The sequence below is a fragment of the Siniperca chuatsi genome, linkage group LG8 (genome assembly GCF_020085105.1).
Source record: "Siniperca chuatsi isolate FFG_IHB_CAS linkage group LG8, ASM2008510v1, whole genome shotgun sequence".
Taxonomy (NCBI): Eukaryota; Metazoa; Chordata; class Actinopteri; order Centrarchiformes; family Sinipercidae; genus Siniperca; species Siniperca chuatsi.
In genome coordinates, this window is record NC_058049.1 from 6,855,238 (window position 1) to 6,878,419 (window position 23,182).

General features: G+C 36.7%; 1 protein-coding gene across 1 annotated transcript in view; it reads right to left on the bottom strand.

The window, feature by feature from the left end:
- Window positions 1-2,092: 2,092 nt before the first annotated feature.
- Window positions 2,093-23,182, bottom strand: part of rxfp1 (relaxin family peptide receptor 1) — a 68,422-nt gene continuing 47,332 nt past the window's right edge. The window contains 15 exon segments of the mRNA XM_044206175.1: window positions 2,093-2,158; window positions 2,160-2,515; window positions 3,552-3,770; window positions 3,937-4,347; window positions 8,564-8,793; window positions 9,368-9,439; window positions 10,038-10,109; window positions 11,161-11,232; window positions 16,830-16,901; window positions 17,150-17,221; window positions 17,366-17,434; window positions 17,639-17,710; window positions 18,006-18,077; window positions 19,837-19,908; window positions 20,814-20,885. Of these exon segments, the coding sequence (XP_044062110.1) occupies window positions 2,093-2,158; window positions 2,160-2,515; window positions 3,552-3,770; window positions 3,937-4,347; window positions 8,564-8,793; window positions 9,368-9,439; window positions 10,038-10,109; window positions 11,161-11,232; window positions 16,830-16,901; window positions 17,150-17,221; window positions 17,366-17,434; window positions 17,639-17,710; window positions 18,006-18,077; window positions 19,837-19,908; window positions 20,814-20,885 (1,999 nt within the window).

Sequence of the window (23,182 nt, forward strand, 5' to 3'; positions counted from 1 at the left end):
TCTACAATTATTTAAAATATTTAGGAACATGTGGTTCAACAACAGTGGTTGTTGCTGTGGTGTTTTGCAATGCGCCTCCCATGCAATCCCTTTGCATCAGTACACCATCTGTCACACCAGCATGGGCTGATTTACAGCTACAAATATTATGACACCAGAATTTAGGCTGGTGAATTATTGTCAACAGAGATGGTAATATATACAGTTGGAAATGTATTTAACATATTTTTATAAAATTATTAAGACATTAGCCCAACATGATGAAGTTTCTCAGTATAGACTGCAGTGAATAAACAATACTGAATCATATCAGTTTGAAAGAAGATTAAACAGTTTGAGCAATTTTCTTCTTTTAAAAATGCTACAGCTGATTGTTTCACAATGTATGCCTTTCTGTGGGCAAAATATTCTAATTATTTTTTATGAACAGCACCGCAACTATGTTTTTATGTGTGATGTTACATTTTTCACATTTCACACTTGTACCACCTGTTTGCTAAAGACAATAATAAATAAAAATGAAACTGTGTCACACTAACCTCCACTGGATATTCTTTGGATAAATAAAGTTTGATCAGGACCACCCCCACTTTGTACTCTTCCTAGTATTAAACAGAAAATATGCTTCAGTTAAAAATCAGTTACATTTTGCAGGTTTAAAATGTAAGATGTATACCAGAAAACACACACTCACAAAACTAAGTAAGTCTACAGCCATCCTAGCAGCTCTGATAGGCTGTACTTAGGCCTGCGCAGCGGTGCTTTGAGCTAAATGCTAACGCCAGCACGCTAACATGCTAACATACTCATGTTAAGTTTACCATGGTCACCATTAGTTTAGCATGTTAGCAAGCTAACATGTGTTAATTAGCACAAAGGTTTTGTTCTAAGGCTGATGGGAATGTCATTAGTTTTGCAGGTATGTGGTCAAAGTATTGGACAAACTGAAATTCTGACCTCACAGTGATGCTAAATAAAAAGACAGGGGATCACCAAAGTCATTAGGATTCATTGCCTGGGATCCATTAATATATGTACCAAATTTCACAGCAATCCACTAGTTGTCAAGATATTTCAGTAAAAGCCAAAAATGTCAACCTGCTGGTGGTGCTAGAGGAACAGACAGAGGATCACCAAAGTCAGTAGGCTGTTAACATGCTAATGTTAAGCTGGGAATGTTTACCATGGTCACCATCTTAGTTTAGCATGTTAGCATGCTAACATTTGCTAATTAGCACTAAACACAAAGTACACCTGAGGCTGATGGGAATGTCATTAGTTTTGCAGGTAATTTCTGTACTAAACTTTATCGCAATTCATCCAATAGTTGTGGAGACATTTCACTATAGGCCACAAATGTCAACCTCATGGTGGCGCTACAGGAAAACAGTTTGCTGCTGCTGGAAGCATGAAACACACTGTTACAAGAGGATTTTCTTTTTTTTTGTTATTTACTTTTATTAGGTTTTCCTTTGAAGAACACAGATAAACAAAAGTGATGCCTATCTGTAGAATATGTCAGAGACAAAATATAAATTTTTTTGTAACAAATGGTTAATGGGAGCTGTAGTCATTAGATTCAAACAAAATATTCTGTTTTGTATCACTGTTATTAAATTATAAGTTGTCCAAATTTTACTTGCCATTATAGTAGTAGGTAATATTCTAGACAGAATACTCCAGTATCATGTTCCAGCTGTTAGAAAGAACAAGGAAAGAAGCCCTCTGTGAAAAATTTAACTGAGCAATGAAAGCTAGTGGAACAAAAGCCAAAACATAAGTAGGGCATGACTTCAGCTCTGTATTGATAGATATCTTTTTGGAGCCAGCATGTAGTCTTCGTTAGAGGAACTGTACTGCTGCATGGGAGATTTCCGGACTGGCTTCACCCATTACCATGATTAATGAATACTAATGATTTTTACCATAAAGGAGAAAGCTGGGCACAAATCAAAGACTGTCCTTTTAAAAAGTGTATTTTTAACTGCTTAATTGCTGAGATGAATGAACCTGAATCACATTTAACTTGTTGAAGTGACTCTTTGATGACATTATAAACTGATGCATGCATAGTAGATCTGCTGTTCGACACCTAGATGAGTTCATTTGTTTGTGTGTGTATGTGTGTGTGTGTGAGCGTGTGCGGCATTGTTTGTTTTCTGTGAGCATACTGATAGCACTGCATGCTGCTTCTGTTGTTGCTGTGTGCACGTGGTAATTTCATTGTATCCCTCTGTATTTTCCACAGGGGTGAACTTGGCCAGCGTGCCTGTCATTTCCAGTGGGTGCCCTGCGGTGAGGCCGTGGCTGTTCTCCTTCAGGGGCCACATTTCCTGCCAGGTGAGTGACGGATGATGAGCTGGGTGACCGCTGAGCAGAGGCCTCCTTTGCCTGTAGTTAGCCCATACCTGCAGAATGGTCTCTTTGAATGGCCGTGTGGTCAGCGTGTAAAGGATGGGGTTAAGGGCGCTGTTGATGGGGAGAATAAATATGACCACCCAGGAGCTGATGGTACCTGTTGAGAGAGAAAATACAAAGAGAAAAAGAAGTAAAACAACAGAGCTGGTATATAGTCTGTGTTTAAAGATTATTAAGTTTAACATGGCTATGAGTTGTGAGAATACTTCAACATAAAAGCCTTTTATCAAAGCCATTTATATAATTAATGAAAATCCCTTTTATCCCTACAGGGGACCTAATTAGGGAGCCACAGCTCACCAGGTTATGTATGTAATGGATTCTGCACAACACTAAGTGGTCATTTGGGTATACAGGGCCAACTGCACTAAGGTGAATACAGTTAAATGCTCTTTTTTTATACACAGTGATAAATCTGTTGAAAAACCCTTTAAAACTTAGTGGAAATACCTGCTAGACAACTTTGAAATTTAATAACATACAGAAAATGCAATACTTTAAAAGGAATACTCCACCAAAAATCTCTCTTTTGAGCACTCATCTCCCTGTAGGCTTGAAAGGTGGCTCTGAAAAGTTAGTAGTTTTGCAGAGGAGGGCAGCTATAGTCACAGAAGTTACAATTGATTCCAATGCGACCCAGAGTCATGGCAAAAAAAAAAAGTCAAAACATATCAAAACATCCATAAAAACTGGAAGAATCACATTTGCGCCATAATCCACTTCTCTGCCAATGATTTGTATGATCAGTATGTACCAAACAGTCATAATTTCTTTACAACATAGCTATATACTTTACTTCTGTCAAAGTTCAGCCGAACATGGCACATTTGGTGATTTCTTGGCAAAGTAACAATTATTTGTAACATATTGAGCATAGGAATCAACAGCGGAGAAATGCTTATGATGTAATTATGCTGCAGTAGCTTTTTTAATTTTTTACTTCTAGGCCCATTTTGGTGCTTATTTTCTGATGTAAATCTTGCTGCCGTTCCTGCTACCATTCCTGTGCAAAAGAGCAGGCTACAAACCTTTCAAAGCCACATTGCAAGCCTATTGAGGGGGTGTATTTGTTACTCAAAATGTGGACTTTCAGTGGAGTATTCCTTTACATGGTTATAGCACTTCTACTGTACCGGGAATCTCCACCTGCAGCAGTGACAGGATCTTGAGGATGAAAATGGGGATCCAGCAAAGGGAGTCAGTAATGACGATAGAGAAGAACCTTTTGGCTATTGTCACCTCTTTCTTGATGTGGTTGCTGTATTTAGTGGTCTGAGTCCCTGTTCTCTGGATGTTATAAAACATGCTTGCATAGGATAAGACAATGATGAGGAATGCCACCAAGTTCAGACCTGCAGAAAGATATTTCATTAGTTTCTGGATTGCCATACAACTGCAATAGATATTTGCACCGTGGACTGTGCATTTACAATTAGCTTAGAGAGTAAATGAATAAAGAAAACAACAAGTAAACCTCAAGTAAAATCTCAAAGGACTATTGTAAGAACAAATCCCCACCCAGGAAAATGATGATGGAGTAAACATGAGCCCAAAGCGTCTCTGGCTGCTCAGAGTGCAGTGGGAAGCAAACGCCATTGGTCCCGTAGAAGTTGCGGAACAGCCCCTTGAAGACCAGTGGCAGGAAGGCAACAATAAAGCCGAACACCCATATCCCAAAAAGTATGGTGACAGTTCGTCGCCAGCCAGGCGTCAAGTACTGGAAAGGGTAGACGATGCAGATGTATTTCTCCAGAGTGAGGTAAGTGAGGAGAAGGACAGATACCTCAGTGGACAGCATGGCCAAAGAGCCGATGACCTGACACTGACTGCTGTCCATCCAGGCTTGAGCGTGCCGGTTGTACTCGCCACGGAACTTCAGATCATACGCACCAATCATGAAGAGGTAGATGCCCATCAGGCCGTCTGCACCTGCAAGGAAAGAGAGCTCTGATTTACAACATATTCAGAAGATTTATTGACTGTAAAGATGGGTTATACAAACAACTTTAAAGATGCATTCAGATCCAGCGTGCTATGAGTCTATGGGTCTAAACAAACTTTGGAGTGTTTACACCATGAGCTTGGTTTCATTCAGAGATGTGAGTGCAATGTCAATTTATTTGACCACAAAATAAAGAAAGCAGATATCTTCCATGGGAACCGCAATGCAATTTAGTGAGAATAGAATCAAACTAAGCACAGAAATGGCCCTACATGAAAGGCTTCCTGTCTATGAGGGCAGCAGCCACTCAACCTTGGAAAGCCATGCATAACAAAAGGAACCAAAGACAAACCACTAGATTCTTACATCCATCTACACTTTCATGTGTTCTGAACTATTATGATCAGTAGAGTAGATAAATTACAGCAACAAATGCAGAGAGCTTTGTTGTCAAGAAAGAAAAATGGAAATACAGCAATGTGGCAAAGGGAACCAGAAGAGAAGGGAAATTTGGACTATATTTGATTTGGATCATTCATATTTTTAGCACAGCAAAAGTCTCAATAGTGTCTCAATAGAATTCCATATGATTACATTTATAGAAATGTGCATTAAAGGAATAGTTTAACATTTAGGGAAATGTGCTTATTGACTTTCTTGCTAAGAGTTACATGAGAAGAATGATACCCCTCTTGTTAGCCAGGAGCACTGACTTCCTGGAGTCTCCGCTGGTTCAATTTGCCCTAAAACAGCAAATTGTTGTTTTTACACTTTTCACTTACAGATTAAGCTGTTTCCAGTCTTTATGCTAAACTAAGATAATTGGCTGCTTCACATTTAATGGACAGACTTGAAAGTGGTTTTGATCTTCTTATATAACCCCCAGCAAGAAAGCGAATATGTCAAAACTAGTCCTTTAAAATTGCATGACTATATTGTGGTGTGAATAAATATCTTAACATACCACCACACATCATACAATAACATGGCAAAAAACCCCACATTGGATAATAGCATTGCCCTACTGTACTCATGTGTCATCAATCAAAGGCTGCTGGAGGATGTTGCCAGAAAACATCGGCTTTGGCTATTAACCAAAGGTTAAAAAGGTGGTTGTTGACATCTACACTATATATGGATATTTATAGACTAGGCAGTAATCATGTGCACATAAGTACACGATGACAAGGAACAATACTTATATAGGGGTTTATACTGTACAGACCATGTATCCACATTTCTGATTGTTGGCTTTAAATCTACTGAGATATTTATGCATTTGGTTAAACTTTTTCATACACAAAACTCTTGCCTAGAAAAAGCTGAAAACAAAATGAAATGATAAATAAATCCAAATCCCACATGTTGTTTTCTTTTACACCTACATTCTCTGTCCTCGACAAATTCATCACAATGTTTTGCTGACACTTTGTCAATTTATATCTTCTGAGGAACTCGCCACTGCTTCATCAGTCACTACTTAAGTTCTTTGATAATATAGTAAATTCATTACTCATACTCTCCTGATAGTAATTCCTTTGATATGGAAGCATACCAAAGCTCATCAAAAAGCATTTTTAATTTTACACACTGAATATATCATCATTAAAGATTCCCTTTATGTTTTTTAATCTTAATATTCGTCATGTAAAAATCGAATGGGACAGCTGAGGTGAAGCTTTGTTATGCATAACCTGAATGATTCTCAGACAACTTCTAGAGCCTTAAATGCCATTCAGCGTGATATTTTTTGCCTGTCTAGCTAGAGGCAAAAAACAGCCTAAATAATAAAATTGTTATTTAGGGATTTAATTATGAGATACAGTACAGTATATACACTATACTTATAAATGAAGTACATCAGTGTTAAAGATTAAAGTTAACCTCTGTCTGACTCAACTGTGCTCAAAGTACTCTCTAATAGGGCAGAGAGGATACAGGAGACTTGCCCAGTTGCATGGTTATTAAGTTGATTTATCTTCTTAGAAAAAGAGAAAAGTGTTGACCTGTGTGTGAAGAAATAACTACTGGTAATTGTTAGGAAAGAAAAGGTTAGATACAGAGAGGCAGAGAATAATGGGTGATAAATGAGTGAAACAAAAGAAGCTAAAAATAAAAAGTATAATATATATATAAAAAAAAAAGAATGACCACATACGTGTTCATTTACAGCTCAGAAAGAATCATTCTTTCAAGTTAACGCTTGTTCGGGCTCTAAACCACAATACTGGTGACTCAAACTCTATCTGCATGTCTCTACTTTGTTTGACTTCTTTCTTTCCAGACTCAACTTTGTTCCATTCCTTTAATAACTGTATTAAAAGCAACATTCAGACACATCCTGCTTGCATGAGGAGACATAATCCATTGTTGTTAAAAAGAAGCAAATAATGAATGATATCTAGACTATTTCTCTTGTGTTAATCACCCTAAGCTCTGTTTTTGTCTGGTCTCAGCCACCAGAAATTGTGTGCTGCTGAAAACAGTTCCCACTGACATTCTAGTAATAAACTTTTAAAGGTCGACGTATTAAGCAAGTGAGCCCCAAAATGAGATAATGAAAAACGACCGTCCGCATGGCTTTCATTGTGGATGTAGCAGAAAAGAGAGCAGATATCCCCTATAATGTAAACTTTCTTCTTGCATATTCTGAGCTCTTTGATCTCAGCTGATCTGAGACTTATAGTAAGTCCATATAGGATCCTTTATATTTGACTTATAGGTGTGAAATGCCAGCATAGGCATTGTTACATACATTCATTTCCTACATATTTTGTGCTTTTATGTTTTATCTTTCTGTGCAGTTATTAGTCAAATGAAATTCTCTCTTGGGAATAATAACCATCAAGTTAATGTACACTACCTGGTTTATACCTGCATAGAGCCATTCAGTGACTTCCTATAACAACAAGTTCCTTTAAAAATGCATTTGTTTGCTTTATATTCTCTTCAACAACATACTGTCACAAATCCATTTTCCTCCTGTGACTTATAATATCACGCTGAGACCCATACTGAATGTCAATCAGAAACTAACGTGCCAAATGTGAAGGAAAATGCATTATATAATTTTTGGCATGAGTGGCTGCAGCTTATATCAAACCATTATATGTGCAGTGTCAGTGCTGTCTCTCATCTTCAAATAATTTCCATGAGAACACACACATCTGATTTATACTATACTCGGTAGACAGATTGGACTTACTGTAAAACTGTCCATTTTAACCAACAAACTCCAGAATCTCCTCTTGAATTCTCCTTTATTTCCTAAGGAACTTTCTCCCGGCAAACAAAGTCTTTGTTACTGTAGATTAGAAGAAGTCCTTCAACAAACTTTCTCAGCCCTTATCAAATGCCATCACATACCTAAGCAGTAGATAAGGTTGCATACACCACATTGATACATTTCTACTACAAGCCAATACATTCATGTGAAGTAGTTTTAACTTGATTTTGCATGTACTGCACAAAATAGAATAAATGAAGTTACATTCCAAAACTATATATAAACTTGGGGAAAATACTGTATATAAGTCATATTGACATACAGATACTGAACTTTTATGTATGCATTATCTGAAGGATATCTGTTATTATTTTGGTAGACGGGTCAGTGAAAGTGGTATTATCTAATTAACCACCGATTTCACTGGTCTGTTAGCCTGGAACAGTTACATTGTGTCAATTTTGTGCTATGCATCATTTCTAGGAGTATGTATGTTTAATTCAGGTGGCAGATATCACATTTTGTTATGAGATTTTATCATTTTTACATTTAGTCCTGTTCATGAGGGTGTCTAACAGTGTGTTTAATATGAAATCAGTGTTGATGAAACACAATGGGAACTAATTTCAAATTTCCTACTGAGTTTGGAGGCGTGTTTACTTCACAAGCAGGAAACTATGCAAGTATTTTGCAGAATTTGTCATTTTCACTTCTTTTATGGTATCTGGCATAATTCCAGAGACTATAGTCAGGTTTATATATAATGAAGTGGTAAATATAAATGTGGGTAGACTTTATAATATTTTTAAAAATGTGTTATGTGCAGTAAATACCACAACCTTTATCCCCATATGACTTACAGAAATTAGATAATACTTGTTATATAGTACTATGTTATAAGTACTAAGATGGTAAAGGATATTCTACAAATAAAAAGCTTTCCACTAGATCCCTCCTTTAAATGCAGTGTGACTTACAGCAGAGGGAGATGATGCACATGGCATGGAGTTTGTTCTCTGATCGGATGTACGAGCGCATGCAGATGACGAAGACGTTGCCGAAGCAGGTGGTGGCAGAGACCACCCAGACGAAGACCCTCAGCACGATGTTGGCCAGCAGGTCCTCGAAGGATGAGATGCCATCGGTGTTGGGTTTGCAGCTGCGCACATGAGGGGCATAGCCGCAGTACTGGAATTTCTTGAAGTAGCTGTGATAATAGATCAAAGAAGAGTATCAAATTAAGCAAAAGATAAGGGAGTCTATTTATTTACAGTTGTGCAGTCCACACTGTTTTACAGGGTTTTTCTTTTTCTTTTTGGTGCAGAAGCAGAAATCTCAGAGACAGATATCTCAAAATCTGGACAAATAAAACCAAAAATTTGCATGGCTGTATAGACTCAATCTAGAGGTTGAGTGAGAAATTATGTCTTTTGTAATTTGGGTGAACTGCCCATTTAAGATTAGGCAAATTTTAGTTGAGCAAAACAAACAATCACAGAATAAAGAGCTTCTGTGATTGTATGCAAGGCTGAAAGGGCATTTCTTTTCTCTCTGTTGCATCCTTTCCAGGACCTGCATGGGTGCATCTCGAGCTGTTTTACGCACAGAGAAGATGGATTACACTAAGCCTGACTCAATCATCTCCTAGTTGGAAGAGAAGCCTGACAGTCTCGATAAGTTTATCTTGGGACTCACCACTTGAAATACGGTCTACATGACAGTCCACACCAAATGACAAGGATTAACAGCATAAACATAAAGCATGACAATGGAGTACTTACATATGAGTCAAGTATTTTAGAGGTTCAAACATCCTCCGTTGTATGTTTTCAATTTCTATCCCTTCTATGCTCCTGGAAAATATACAGACAGAAAATAGACATTGATTTTGTCTTAGTTAGATGCCACACACACAGAGACACAATATAGTATATTTATTTATAACTGTACACTATTACAAAAGTCTTCAAAACCACAACATTTTTTTCACCAAAGGTCCTCCATACAAAATAGCCTTTCAAGGAGTAAATGAGAAACATTTTTACTAGCTCACATACATTTTCTTTAATTTGTTCATACAGATTTTGACTTTTGTGTGAGCTTGTGCTTTTGTCTCAAAAGAAAGAGCACATTAACCACATAAGATATCCAAATAACACTGAAAGACCTCCATGCAGCAAATGCTGTGACCCTCACAAAATGGGACAATGTTGAGAGAATAATGACCTACTCCCAGTTTGTCAGTGTCTTTTCTTTTTCATTTTCATCATCAGAGTTCAACATACACTGTGTTTGTATGTTTGCTGCTCTTCTCCACCTTTAAACATACTGTATGACAGGTGAGCTCTTCAAATGGCTCTTAACACAAAACAGGCATAGTTTTTCTATGTGCAACAGGGAGGTTTTTAATTAGTTGCAGGAGTCTTTCAGCATGTAGCAACGTATACTTACAATGACTTCAGTTTATGCAACTTGTCAAAGTGGTCAACTTGGAGCTCCACGATGGGATTGTATGATATATTCCTAGAAAATAAATATAAGCAAGTCAGTAGTGAAAATCAATTAGATAACATGGAAATTAATCCCATTTGTTAATTACATAACATTACATGAGCAGGACACAGACATAGCAAAGCAACTTTCAATGCTACAGTTCCTTCAAAATAGATGTAACATTGGTGACATTTCTGTGTGTCTAAACTCATATTTTTTATGCATGTAGAGTGTTTCTTTCAACTCCCACAAGTTTACCTTCCTGTCTTGTACTACCTTCTGCTGCATGTCTTGAAGATGTGCCCTTGCACATTCCTCTTTACATGACATCGTGTTATCCACCCACTACAATGTTTGTTTTCTGTTAGATTCAGTGCACTGCCTGCCTACTTCTTAACGTTATAATCCTTAAAGATTTTCATGAAATCAAACCCCATTTTTTATACTATTTATGGTCTGCATTTTTTCTGCATGATATCTTTTACAGTTTACAATCAGTAATTATCTCTCTATATAGTAGTTTTTATTGGTAGTGGCAGAGTCTGCCATTCCTGCGTTGCATTCAGATTGCCTACCTAAGAACGAGGGAATTGCAGGAAAATGATGTCGCATGTAATCCAGCACAATTTTATTGATAACAATTGATAACAGCCTTATTGTTTACTGTTCACTCTATTTACACTGTGTCAGAGCTGTATTAAGTTACTGCTAATGAAAATCCTACTGCTGCTTCACATTAAAATCATTCAACTGGGGAAACAAAGAGCGGCTTTTATTGTGACGCAGCCACAGGGAATGCAATATGTCTGTGGTTAGTACTGACCGCAATTGGCTATCAAAAATGCATCTACAAAACAAAACAATGGTGATTTTGACAGCGGATCACTTTTTATTTTTGCAAGGGAGTGATGAATCAAGAAGAAGCAGCCACAGTGTGCTGTTAGATGTATCTGCAATAACCTTACTGACGACTCTGTTGTCATTCCCTGACCAAAAGATAAACCATATTAAATATTAATGGAATAGATATCCTTGCATATAGGAGTGTACATGCCAGTGTATTTATGTAAACAGAACTCACAGTTGGAGCAAATCCTCCAGTAAGACAAAGAGATTGGGAGGGATCGCTACCAGTCTGTTGTTGGACAGATCCCTGTGTGCCGAGACAAATCCACATCAGTTCCCCAAAAACACAAAACAACAAACAAATATTGATGTACAACACTGGGCATCTGACAGATGCACACAGATCTTTAAAACAATCCACCCTCTGTAAACTCTTGCAATGTATAGGGGGTGGACTACATAACATGCACACTGAAAACAACAGCCCTGTAATAAATACTGTCTCTATAAATTTATAATGTAATTCACCTTTTTGATGCACCCATGAGTTTCATTAGTTTGAATAGCCTGTGCATGAACTTGAGCTATATTCAGCTGTTGGTTACGTGTGTAAATGGAGACAGCTGTGTAGCTGCAGGAAAGTGTGAGTTTTTACAGTCGATAAAAAGTGAGAGTCTCAGCCCTTATGAAGCATGTTGTGGCTGCATGACATTAAGGTCTGCTGAGGATACATGCAGTGTACAGTTCATCACTTCTGAGGTGAAGGGTAAATGGGATGAAGATCACTAGCTACAATATTTGCACTGATAAGGATATGGGTAAGTTCCATTAACTTGCTTCCTTCCTCCTTACCTACACCCTCATTCCTTTTGTGATCACACCTGCTCATCTCTATGTTCTTTAAATCTGAATCTTACTGATCTGTTGTGACTTTGTTGCATTATAAACTTCTGTGATTGACTATTGGGCTCAAGTTTGTGATAAAGCTACTTCATCTGTATCGAGTATAATGATTAATTTTGTTCTCGTCTGTCCATGTCCATGGCCACATTACATCAGTCTTTCTTCTAACCATATTTGGTATGAAAGAACATTTACCTATGTCCACCTGTCTTTAATAACTAGCCTCCCTTCCTTTCGTTGACTTCCTGAAAGTTACATACTGGTAGGAGAAGCGAGGTAGGAGTAGAGTTAGATTTTGCATAATTCTGTTGACAACATGAAGAGTTTTGTCTGATGTAATGCATAGGAGTGGAACACAGTTCATTGTACTGAGCTTACATTTTATAATTTTTTATGTGATTTTGCATACATTTGTCGAATTATGATATATATCGATGTTGAAAAAATACTCCAATATATCCAAGTTCCAAGATATCAATATTGTGATATTGATTTCAACCATATCCCCCAGCCCAAGGAAGGAGAGGAAAGACAAATGCAACACATCCTTTAAGGAAAGTGAAGTACAAGAGAAGGCTTTAAAGCATTAGTATTGCCTGTGTTTGCTTAAAGAATAAGGCCTGAGTTATTCTATATTTTTCTTATTGTCAACAAATCTCATGAAAAGACCAAAAACATCAATGCGTTAGTCCATCTCTCTCTCTCTTTGTGACTCCCCCTCCCTGTCTGTGACACTCAGCCCCAAGCTCATTCGTTCCTACAGATGAAATAAAGCTTGAAAAGTGGGTCACAAATTTATAGTTTCATTTTATAAAAAGGCTAAGTAATTGCCAAAAACAGCTGGGCACTGTAGTTCTTAGCTGGAGTAAGTAGTGCATTTGATGGGGACTATTTTTAGCTGCAGATAAATACACATTTTGTGCACTAGTACATATTTACAGCAGCAGGAGTAAGTAATTCATTATTGGACAATGGAGTTCTATGGCACAGGGAAATAAGCTATATCAGGCTTTGGCTACACCTGTTAGGATCAATTCATTGTTGGTTTTGTTCTTTTCATGGGATTTGTTGGCAATAACAAAATTTAATAGAATATTGCCATCTTTATCTTTTAACAATCCTTTAACATTTACACTTGTAAGAAAAAAGTTTCTTAATTATGGTACATGACATTGTCTGACCTAATACATAAATCTCCACAAAATGTCCTTCATAGGGCCACAGAGGCAAAAAAGTCTAAATCAATAAATGTTTCAGAAGAACTTAGAACAAGAACTGTTAAGACTCAAGAGGCTTTTAACAGCTACAAAAGTGTTTGTAAAGACTCTACAGAATCCTGTCAGCCAACATTAAAGCACATAAAATGAAAGAAACACAGACTGGCCTCTCTGCAACGATCACAGCAAGACACATTGTGCAATACTAAAAAGTGCAACAAAGATCTGCAAAAAGTAAATAAGTAAAAGTACAGCTCCACAGGCATCACTTGCAACTCTTAACATGTTGCCTGTGTGTATGAGTCAGTAATAAGAAAAGTAAAGAGGAGAGTGTTGTCCATCAAAGTACACCACAAAGAAAAGCATTGATCTTGAATAATAACAATAATGCTAAAAGTTTACATTATACTTAGATGTTTCACACTACTACTGTAATGCTGTGGCATGACATGAAGCTAACCATTCATGTAAAATATCCCAGAAATAGCAATAAGGGAAAAATTTGTTAAAAATACTGATTCATTTTATGCAGGTTAGTTTAATTATGGTCAAAGAACTGTGCTCATAATTTTTATTCCTTTTTTCTTTTATTCCTATGTTTCTTACCTAAATGTACCAGAATGTCAGCAATTATCAGCAACAACAAAGAAACTAGGTCTTTATGGCACATTCACAAAAGTTGTGATATTTTTTCCTATACAGTTTGTTTGCACAATCAAACAAAAATAACTTACAATTCTCCAAGCTTTTGGAGGACTGAAAAAGCCTGTTCGTGTATATGGCTGATCCTGTTCCGCTGTAAAACTCTGGAGAAAGGCAATAAATACAGAAAAAGAATCATATTAATACTTTTTTTTTACCTTTACCTTAATCCCGTTTAATTAATTGATTCCAGCCCAGCATTGATTCCATGCATAAGCAAGTAGCTGCAAATCAAACTTTGAGAAAATGAGGCTGATTTGCTAACCTCTCACGTAAATTCAGGCAAAAGTCACATTTTAAAAGCAAAGACTTTGCCTTTGCCATGGATTAAGTTATGTAAATGTATACTTACAGAACTGTCAGCATACTGCATGAGTGTAATGAGACATTTCCGATGGTTTCAATGAGATTTCCCTCCAAATCCCTGCAAGAACATGTTATGAAATGCACACACACAGAGCAAATATACAGACCCACCCACACAAACACACACAGATAGAATAAATTCAACAAAAGACATGTCACTTTTATGACAAGACAGCTTTTGATTTCTTGACATCCTACTTACAGCCAGTTCAATCGTGGCATTTCCCGACAAATGTCATCCAGCTTTGTCAAAGAGTTGTTCAACAAAACCCTGTCAAAACAGTGAGACACAATGTAACAAGGTGTAGTGCATTTTCCGTCAAGGTTCAAAAGGAGGAACACTCATTCAATCTAAACTAATCAACAAAGGCTCTTAATACCAGAACTTCTGATGATTTGAGAGGACATAACAGTAAAGCAAAACAGAAAAACAATCTTTGACTGCTGTAGCATGAAATATAAAATAAAAACTTACAGTAAAACAAGGGAGTTCAGTCCTGAAAAGGTCATGGAGGATATTTGATAGATATTGTTATTTTCCAGGATCCTACAACAAAAAACCATGATATAGTTTCAGCCTCATTTGCAGAATATTGATTCAGAAGAAATGGCATCAATAGAGATATGTGTGATGTATTACCTGTATGCAAGAAAAAGAAAACAATGCAAGAAAAAGAAAAACAAAATCTGCTTTATCAGTAGGAATTATTTATCACAAACCTGGACGTCTCTGCCTATGGCAAACCAATATTTACAGAAAGTAAAATGCCCTAATATACTATTCATGCAGCATTTTATATTCTTTTACTGCAGAACTTTCTTTCAGTAGAGAATAAACATACAACCACTCCAGCTTGTGCAGGTCCTGGAACACCCCCGGCATCAGGACAGATATCCTGTTGTAGCTCAGATATCTAAGAGGAAAGACGAGTTTGGAAGGTTACTTGAAGAGGATGCTCTCTGAACATGTTGAATAAACTAATGGGAAAAATTGCATAGCTAAGTACTATACAGCACTTTCAACCAAGTCTTCTAACTTCATTCCATAGTTCATACTTATTGTTTCCTAGCTGTTTATTACTGGTTACTAATACTTGAATGTGGTAGAGATAGGGCTGAATGATGAATAATTTTCATATCTAAATAGCGATTTGAAAGAGTGCAAATTTCAAATTAAAAGAGCTGCAGTTTTAATCTTAACTTACATAATTAACAGTGTCTTAACAAGCTGTAGCAAGTAAATGAAAGTTGCCTGTGTTTGCTTAAAGAATAAGGCCTGAGTTATTCTATATTTTTCTTATTGTCAACAAATCTCATGAAAAGACCAAAAACATCAATGCGTTAGTCCATCTCTCTCTCTCTTTGTGACTCCCCCTCCCTGTCTGTGACACTCAGCCCCAAGCTCATTCGTTCCTACAGATGAAATAAAGCTTGAAAAGTGGGTCACAAATTTATAGTTTCATTTTATAAAAAGGCTAAGTAATTGCCAAAAACAGCTGGGCACTGTAGTTCTTAGCTGGAGTAAGTAGTGCATTTGATGGGGACTATTTTTAGCTGCAGATAAATACACATTTTGTGCACTAGTACATATTTACAGCAGCAGGAGTAAGTAATTCATTATTGGACAATGGAGTTCTATGGCACAGGGAAATAAGCTATATCAGGCTTTGGCTACACCTGTTAGGATCAATTCATTGTTGGTTTTGTTCTTTTCATGGGATTTGTTGGCAATAACAAAATTTAATAGAATATTGCCATCTTTATCTTTTAACAATCCTTTAACATTTACACTTGTAAGAAAAAAGTTTCTTAATTATGGTACATGACATTGTCTGGAATATTTTCATGTGTATTCCTTAAGGACACTTTAAGCATTCACAGTCTTGCCTTTTAGTATGTGAGTTAATGGTAGTTAATGTGATTTTATTAAGACATGTTATCTGACCTAATACATAAATCTCCACAAAATGTCCTTCATAGGGCCACAGAGGCAAAAAAGTCTAAATCAATAAATGTTTCAGAAGAACTTAGAACAAGAACTGTTAAGACTCAAGAGGCTTTTAACAGCTACAAAAGTGTTTGTAAAGACTCTACAGAATCCTGTCAGCCAACATTAAAGCACATAAAATGAAAGAAACACAGACTGGCCTCTCTGCAACGATCACAGCAAGACACATTGTGCAATACTAAAAAGTGCAACAAAGATCTGCAAAAAGTAAATAAGTAAAAAGTACAGCTCCACAGGCATCACTTGCAACTCTTAACATGTTGCCTGTGTGTATGAGTCAGTAATAAGAAAAGTAAAGAGGAGAGTGTTGTCCATCAAAGTACACCACAAAGAAAAGCATTGATCTTGAATAATAACAATAATGCTAAAAGTTTACATTATACTTAGATGTTTCACACTACTACTGTAATGCTGTGGCATGACATGAAGCTAACCATTCATGTAAAATATCCCAGAAATAGCAATAAGGGAAAAATTTGTTAAAAATACTGATTCATTTTATGCAGGTTAGTTTAATTATGGTCAAAGAACTGTGCTCATAATTTTTATTCCTTTTTTCTTTTATTCCTATGTTTCTTACCTAAATGTACCAGAATGTCAGCAATTATCAGCAACAACAAAGAAACTAGGTCTTTATGGCACATTCACAAAAGTTGTGATATTTTTTCCTATACAGTTTGTTTGCACAATCAAACAAAAATAACTTACAATTCTCCAAGCTTTTGGAGGACTGAAAAAGCCTGTTCGTGTATATGGCTGATCCTGTTCCGCTGTAAAACTCTGGAGAAAGGCAATAAATACAGAAAAAGAATCATATTAATACTTTTTTTTTACCTTTACCTTAATCCCGTTTAATTAATTGATTCCAGCCCAGCATTGATTCCATGCATAAGCAAGTAGCTGCAAATCAAACTTTGAGAAAATGAGGCTGATTTGCTAACCTCTCACGTAAATTCAGGCAAAAGTCACATTTTAAAAGCAAAGACTTTGCCTTTGCCATGGATTAAGTTATGTAAATGTATACTTACAGAACTGTCAGCATACTGCATGAGTGTAATGAGACATTTCCGATGGTTTCAATGAGATTTCCCTCCAAATCCCTGCAAGAACATGTTATGAAATGCACACACACAGAGCAAATATACAGACCCACCCACACAAACACACACAGATAGAATAAATTCAACAAAAGACATGTCACTTTTATGACAAGACAGCTTTTGATTTCTTGACATCCTACTTACAGCCAGTTCAATCGTGGCATTTCCCGACAAATGTCATCCAGCTTTGTCAAAGAGTTGTTCAACAAAACCCTGTCAAAACAGTGAGACACAATGTAACAAGGTGTAGTGCATTTTCCGTCAAGGTTCAAAAGGAGGAACACTCATTCAATCTAAACTAATCAACAAAGGCTCTTAATACCAGAACTTCTGATGATTTGAGAGGACATAACAGTAAAGCAAAACAGAAAAACAATCTTTGACTGCTGTAGCATGAAATATAAAATAAAAACTTACAGTAAAACAAGGGAGTTCAGTCCTGAAAAGGTCATGGAGGATATTTGATAGATATTGTTATTTTCCAGGATCCTACAACAAAAAACCATGATATAGTTTCAGCCTCATTTGCAGAATATTGATTCAGAAGAAATGGCATCAATAGAGATATGTGTGATGTATTACCTGTATGCAAGAAAAAGAAAACAATGCAAGAAAAAGAAAAACAAAATCTGCTTTATCAGTAGGAATTATTTATCACAAACCTGGACGTCTCTGCCTATGGCAAACCAATATTTACAGAAAGTAAAATGCCCTAATATACTATTCATGCAGCATTTTATATTCTTTTACTGCAGAACTTTCTTTCAGTAGAGAATAAACATACAACCACTCCAGCTTGTGCAGGTCCTGGAACACCCCCGGCATCAGGACAGATATCCTGTTGTAGCTCAGATATCTAAGAGGAAAGACGAGTTTGGAAGGTTACTTGAAGAGGATGCTCTCTGAACATGTTGAATAAACTAATGGGAAAAATTGCATAGCTAAGTACTATACAGCACTTTCAACCAAGTCTTCTAACTTCATTCCATAGTTCATACTTATTGTTTCCTAGCTGTTTATTACTGGTTACTAATACTTGAATGTGGTAGAGATAGGGCTGAATGATGAATAATTTTCATATCTAAATAGCGATTTGAAAGAGTGCAAATTTCAAATTAAAAGAGCTGCAGTTTTAATCTTAACTTACATAATTAACAGTGTCTTAACAAGCTGTAGCAAGTAAATGAAAGTTAAGCCTGCAAATAAATGTGGGCTTAATTGGTCAAATTTTCTATAGAAAACTAGGAAGGTTTACATAGAAGTTGACTTTTCAAACAAAAAGATAAGTTTGTGATTATGCTAAGTGTAATAATATTCCGTTTACTACTATGTAGACCAGAAATATGGGCCTCTAGAAAATAATTGCATGTTATAGAAAATATATCAAGAATTAAAGGACTTTAAAGGGCATTTATCCTCAGTTAGCTTGACTAGTGTAACCCTGTCTTTACGCCGACAGCTGCAGCTGATACAGAACGCTGCTGCTCGAGAGGACTAGGAGAGTGGATCACATCACTCCAGTTCTCAGCTCTTTGCACTGGCAAATAATTGATTTTAAAACACTTCTGTTGGTTTATAAAGCACTGAATGGATTAGGGCCAAAATACATTTCTGCTCTGCTGCTCTGTTATGAACCATCCAGACCTCTCAGATCGTCTGGGACAGGTCTGCTCACTGTCCCCAGGGTCAAAACTAAACACGGAGAAGCAGCATTCAGTTTTTATCATGAACATACTCCTAGAAAACTTGTTGTCGGCTCCAACTCTGTTATTTTAAATCAAGGCTTAAAACTTTTTGTTTTGCTTCTTTGCTTCTGCACTTTAAATTTGGGACTACCTTTTCACCTATGTTACTGCAAAGTAATTTTTATTCTACTTTGCTGTAATCCTTGTAAAACCCATTTTTGTGTGTCTTTGTGCCTTGTGTTTCTTTTTCATCTTATTCTAATGCCTTACAGCAGTGGTTCTCACTTTTCTGTCATGCCCCCTTTCAGAAGCCGAAAAAAGTTCATGTCCCCCACCACACGTAAATGGATTGAATTCTTATCAGTCATTAACAATATTGGTGGAGCAACAAATAAAAAAGGAGCAAAGCTGAATTCGAACTGAAATATAAATGACATTGCCATTTGCATTTTTTGGTGTCTTATAAGTCCATGTGGGCTGGGAATTTGTATGTGCATGACACAATAACTAACTATGTGTCAGGTTATCATGGCCATGTTGCATGAATACGGTCGCATTACAAGTCAGTTGAGAGACACAGTGATCATGAAGCTTTAATGAAACAGCTGATGCAAGCTCAACTTCAGTGGTAAATAAATGGTAAATGGCTACATTTATGCAGCAAGCTACCACGCAGGGTGTTGGCCATCCATCGGGAGCAATTTGGGGCTCAGTGTCCTGCTCAAGGGCACTTCGACAAGTGGACAGGAGGAGGTGGGGATTGAACTGCCAACCCTGTGATCAGTGGATGACCTGCTCTACCTCCTGAGCCACAGTAGTCTGCCTGATCTAATGCTCTGCTTCATTTTTTGTACATACACAGAAGTGCAGCCTATACAACTGTTTGCTTTATTACTGAATGAAGTGTGTTACAAAAATGACCAAACTTACAGCCTTGTTAAATTATACAGCCCTCTGAATGCGTCAGGACTCACATCACGAATTCTGTTGTGCTGGAGATATCTATATAAATAAGGACAAAACAGTTTGTGAACGATTTCAATTCCAAATGGACAATGAGATAACAATTCAATAACCCTTGAGCCTGTTGGTTTAATGAGAAAAAACCCAAAAACATACATACACTATGCTTAAATCTGGATGTTTGAGGGAGAAATAGAAGATATAGGGGGATCTTAGCCCAGCTGAGAGAAATTACTATTTGATATGAACAATCATGGTCTGTTTCAAATCTGGCATTGTCTTTTATAGTACATACTGTGAGCTTAATAAACTTCCACTGACTGTGTTTTGTTTCTTGTATTTCAAACACCTGGCAATTCATTCTGATGTTTGTTTATGCATATCTCAGGGAAGTTTTTCATCCGGTCAAACCTTCAGAGCAGCGACTGAAGGCTGACACAGCCAAATAGTTCCTGGCGGAGGATTAGACCTATTCTCCTGCCGCCAGTCAGTGGCACTGTGTGAGGTTGATAAACAACGCAAGTCAGCAATGAATGAATCTGTACGCAGAACAGAACAAACACTTTTGTCAGTGTTCCCAGTAGTCGTCTTAGCCTTACACATCAGCTTTGTGTGAAACTCGTTTGTTGTATTTGTCACTCAAAGGCTAGTCATTATCTCGGCTCTATGGTATCATGATGGTGTTATGCTTTACTGAATGAATAGTGCATGCATGCTAATAATCCTCATGTATTATATATGGTGCTTCTCAAAAAAAACGACTGAATAAAGGACAGGTCAATAAAAAAAGAACAAATAGGTAGGACAGTAATAAAATGTGGAAAAATATCTGTAATATATGTAAAATAAAACTAAATAATCAAATAAAAAAGAATATAATTAAATATATAATAAAATAATATATTTTTAAATAATATGCAGTCCATAATTCATGGGAAACTCACAGTTTCTGTAGGCTCTGGTACTTGAAGAAAGTCTTTGCTCTCAGTTTCTGAAGCCGGTTCATTTGTAGGGACCTGAAGGATAGGAGGAGGCTCAAAATCAGAATACAGAATGAGATTTACACCATAAACAATGCTTACTGCTGTACCAGTACTGCTGCATTTCAACATGTTGGTTTAAATAATAAAGTGTTAAAATTTCTAATTAATGTGGTTTTTGAGCCTGGTATTCCCAAGACCTATTCAACATTAAAATGACCATCTCAACTTTCAATGCATATAAAAAATAAACCAGTAGTACACTTTTTCCTCCCCTCTCAGTGATGAATATTATGTTATTTTAAACTATGTATTTGGGTACACTGAGTATTAAAAAACCCTAACAATTAAATTAATTGTATAAAATAAATTGTATTCCTCAATCTCACTTATTATTACTTATTACTTCTAATTTTCTATTGTTTTAAATGTTTAAAATATCAATAATCTATATTTTTCCACCTGTAATAATTTTCATGGACCACATGGCAATAGACAAACCCTTAAAGATCCAAAGTAACTCCCTTCTTACAATACAGTTTATGTAAAGACTGTTTAAGGTAAGAAACAACAGCTTTGAATTAAATAAGGTAGGCATTTATAAAATATTTCACAACTTTAAATAAATGATCACATCGAAATAAAAACACAGCAAAGAAATAAAAACAACATTATCAACAAAAACAATTACCTGAGTCAATTACCAGAAAATTAAATCTGTAAACATGCTACAACTAATGGTCCTTTTAATTCAATTTTAACATCTCAAAGAGACTCCGAGTATCCATTTGATCCAGCTGTTGATTCCAAAGCTTTTAAAAGGATTAAAGGCCGATTAAAGGCTCATCCACTCACACACTGGCATGTCAAACACTTGTAAGTGGCCAGTTTTGGGACAATGTAAGATTTTCTTAATGTTAACACTGTCTCTTTGGGATCGCTACATTCTATGGCACATTGGGCCTCGTGCAATTGTTATCCTCAACCTCACCGAACAAACATGATGTAAATCACTTGTTTCAGCCTGATGAATACCACCTGTTTGTAAGGAGGTGCGCATTCATGAGATTTGATCATTAGAATAATCAACATCCCTAAAATTGCCATTAAAGGCTACCTGTTGCACTTCATTTGTTGTTTCATTCACAAAAATGTTACCAAAGAGTGAAAAGAATATTTTCACACTGCATGCTTCAAGTCCTGCTTTCAGAAATCAAACAACACGTTTAGCAGAACACAGAATTAGAAGATATTAATAGTACAGCTGTCAACGATGTGTCATCAGAGCAGAGCCGTACTGAGACAGAAATAAAGAGTGAATGGTTTAACATGAGATTAGATGCTAAATAACATCTTTCTACAGCAAAGCCTCCATGACTAATATGAGAGGCAGTCATGTGGCAGTCATGGAGATATTAGACAGGATAACATTATAGCCTACAGTAGGTGATGTTACACTGTCAGGTGCAACAGAGGACGATACTGGACAGCGACCTGCATAAAGACCTTGAGGCAGCTATCAGAGTGAGAGACTTTTCCCATCAACTACTGAACTGTATATATTGCTGTGCCAAAATATGGCAATAAAATCTAAAAAACCTCTCAGTAAATTGTCAAGCCATGATGATGATAATATGGTGAACATACAGTATGTGTCTTAGTCATATATTTCATTTTAGTTAATTTCGGTACATATTTAAACTCCAAATTCATTCAGATACAGTAATGGCAATAGTGCTGAAAGATAAATCGTATTTTCATCGTCATCACGATGTGAACATGCACGATAAACACATCACAAAGGACTGCCTGAAACAAGATGAAGAAGAAAAATCATTTAGTTTAGGGATGGGTACTGAACCCTGGTATTAAACGGCCCCGAGTCTAAGACTGTAGTATTTATTATCACGCTGCAGCCTCTGCCCTGCTCTCTGTGTCGGAGCTGAGCTCCTCCACATGCACATGCAGAGCCGCGGTGGAGACAGTGACATGAAGATTACTCTAAGATTACTAAACATGTAGAAAGCGATATTTAAATCTGCTCTGTCTGCAGTCTCTCATATGTTTTACTCAAGCACAGCGCGCCAGCTTGGCTAATAGCAAATTGTTACAAACCAGCTAAAACGAACCCGTCTGTATGCAGTCTAACCATTTATCTTAGTTTGCCACGTACTTTAAAATTTGGCAGATTTTTGTAAACTTACTGCTGGCTGAGACAAATCAGCCCCTCTTCCCTCTACCAACGGTAACTTACCTGCAGGTGAATCACATCAGCAGCAGAGGGAGGAGGACAGAGGACAGGAAGAAGGACTAATACTGATTGATGCCTGAGT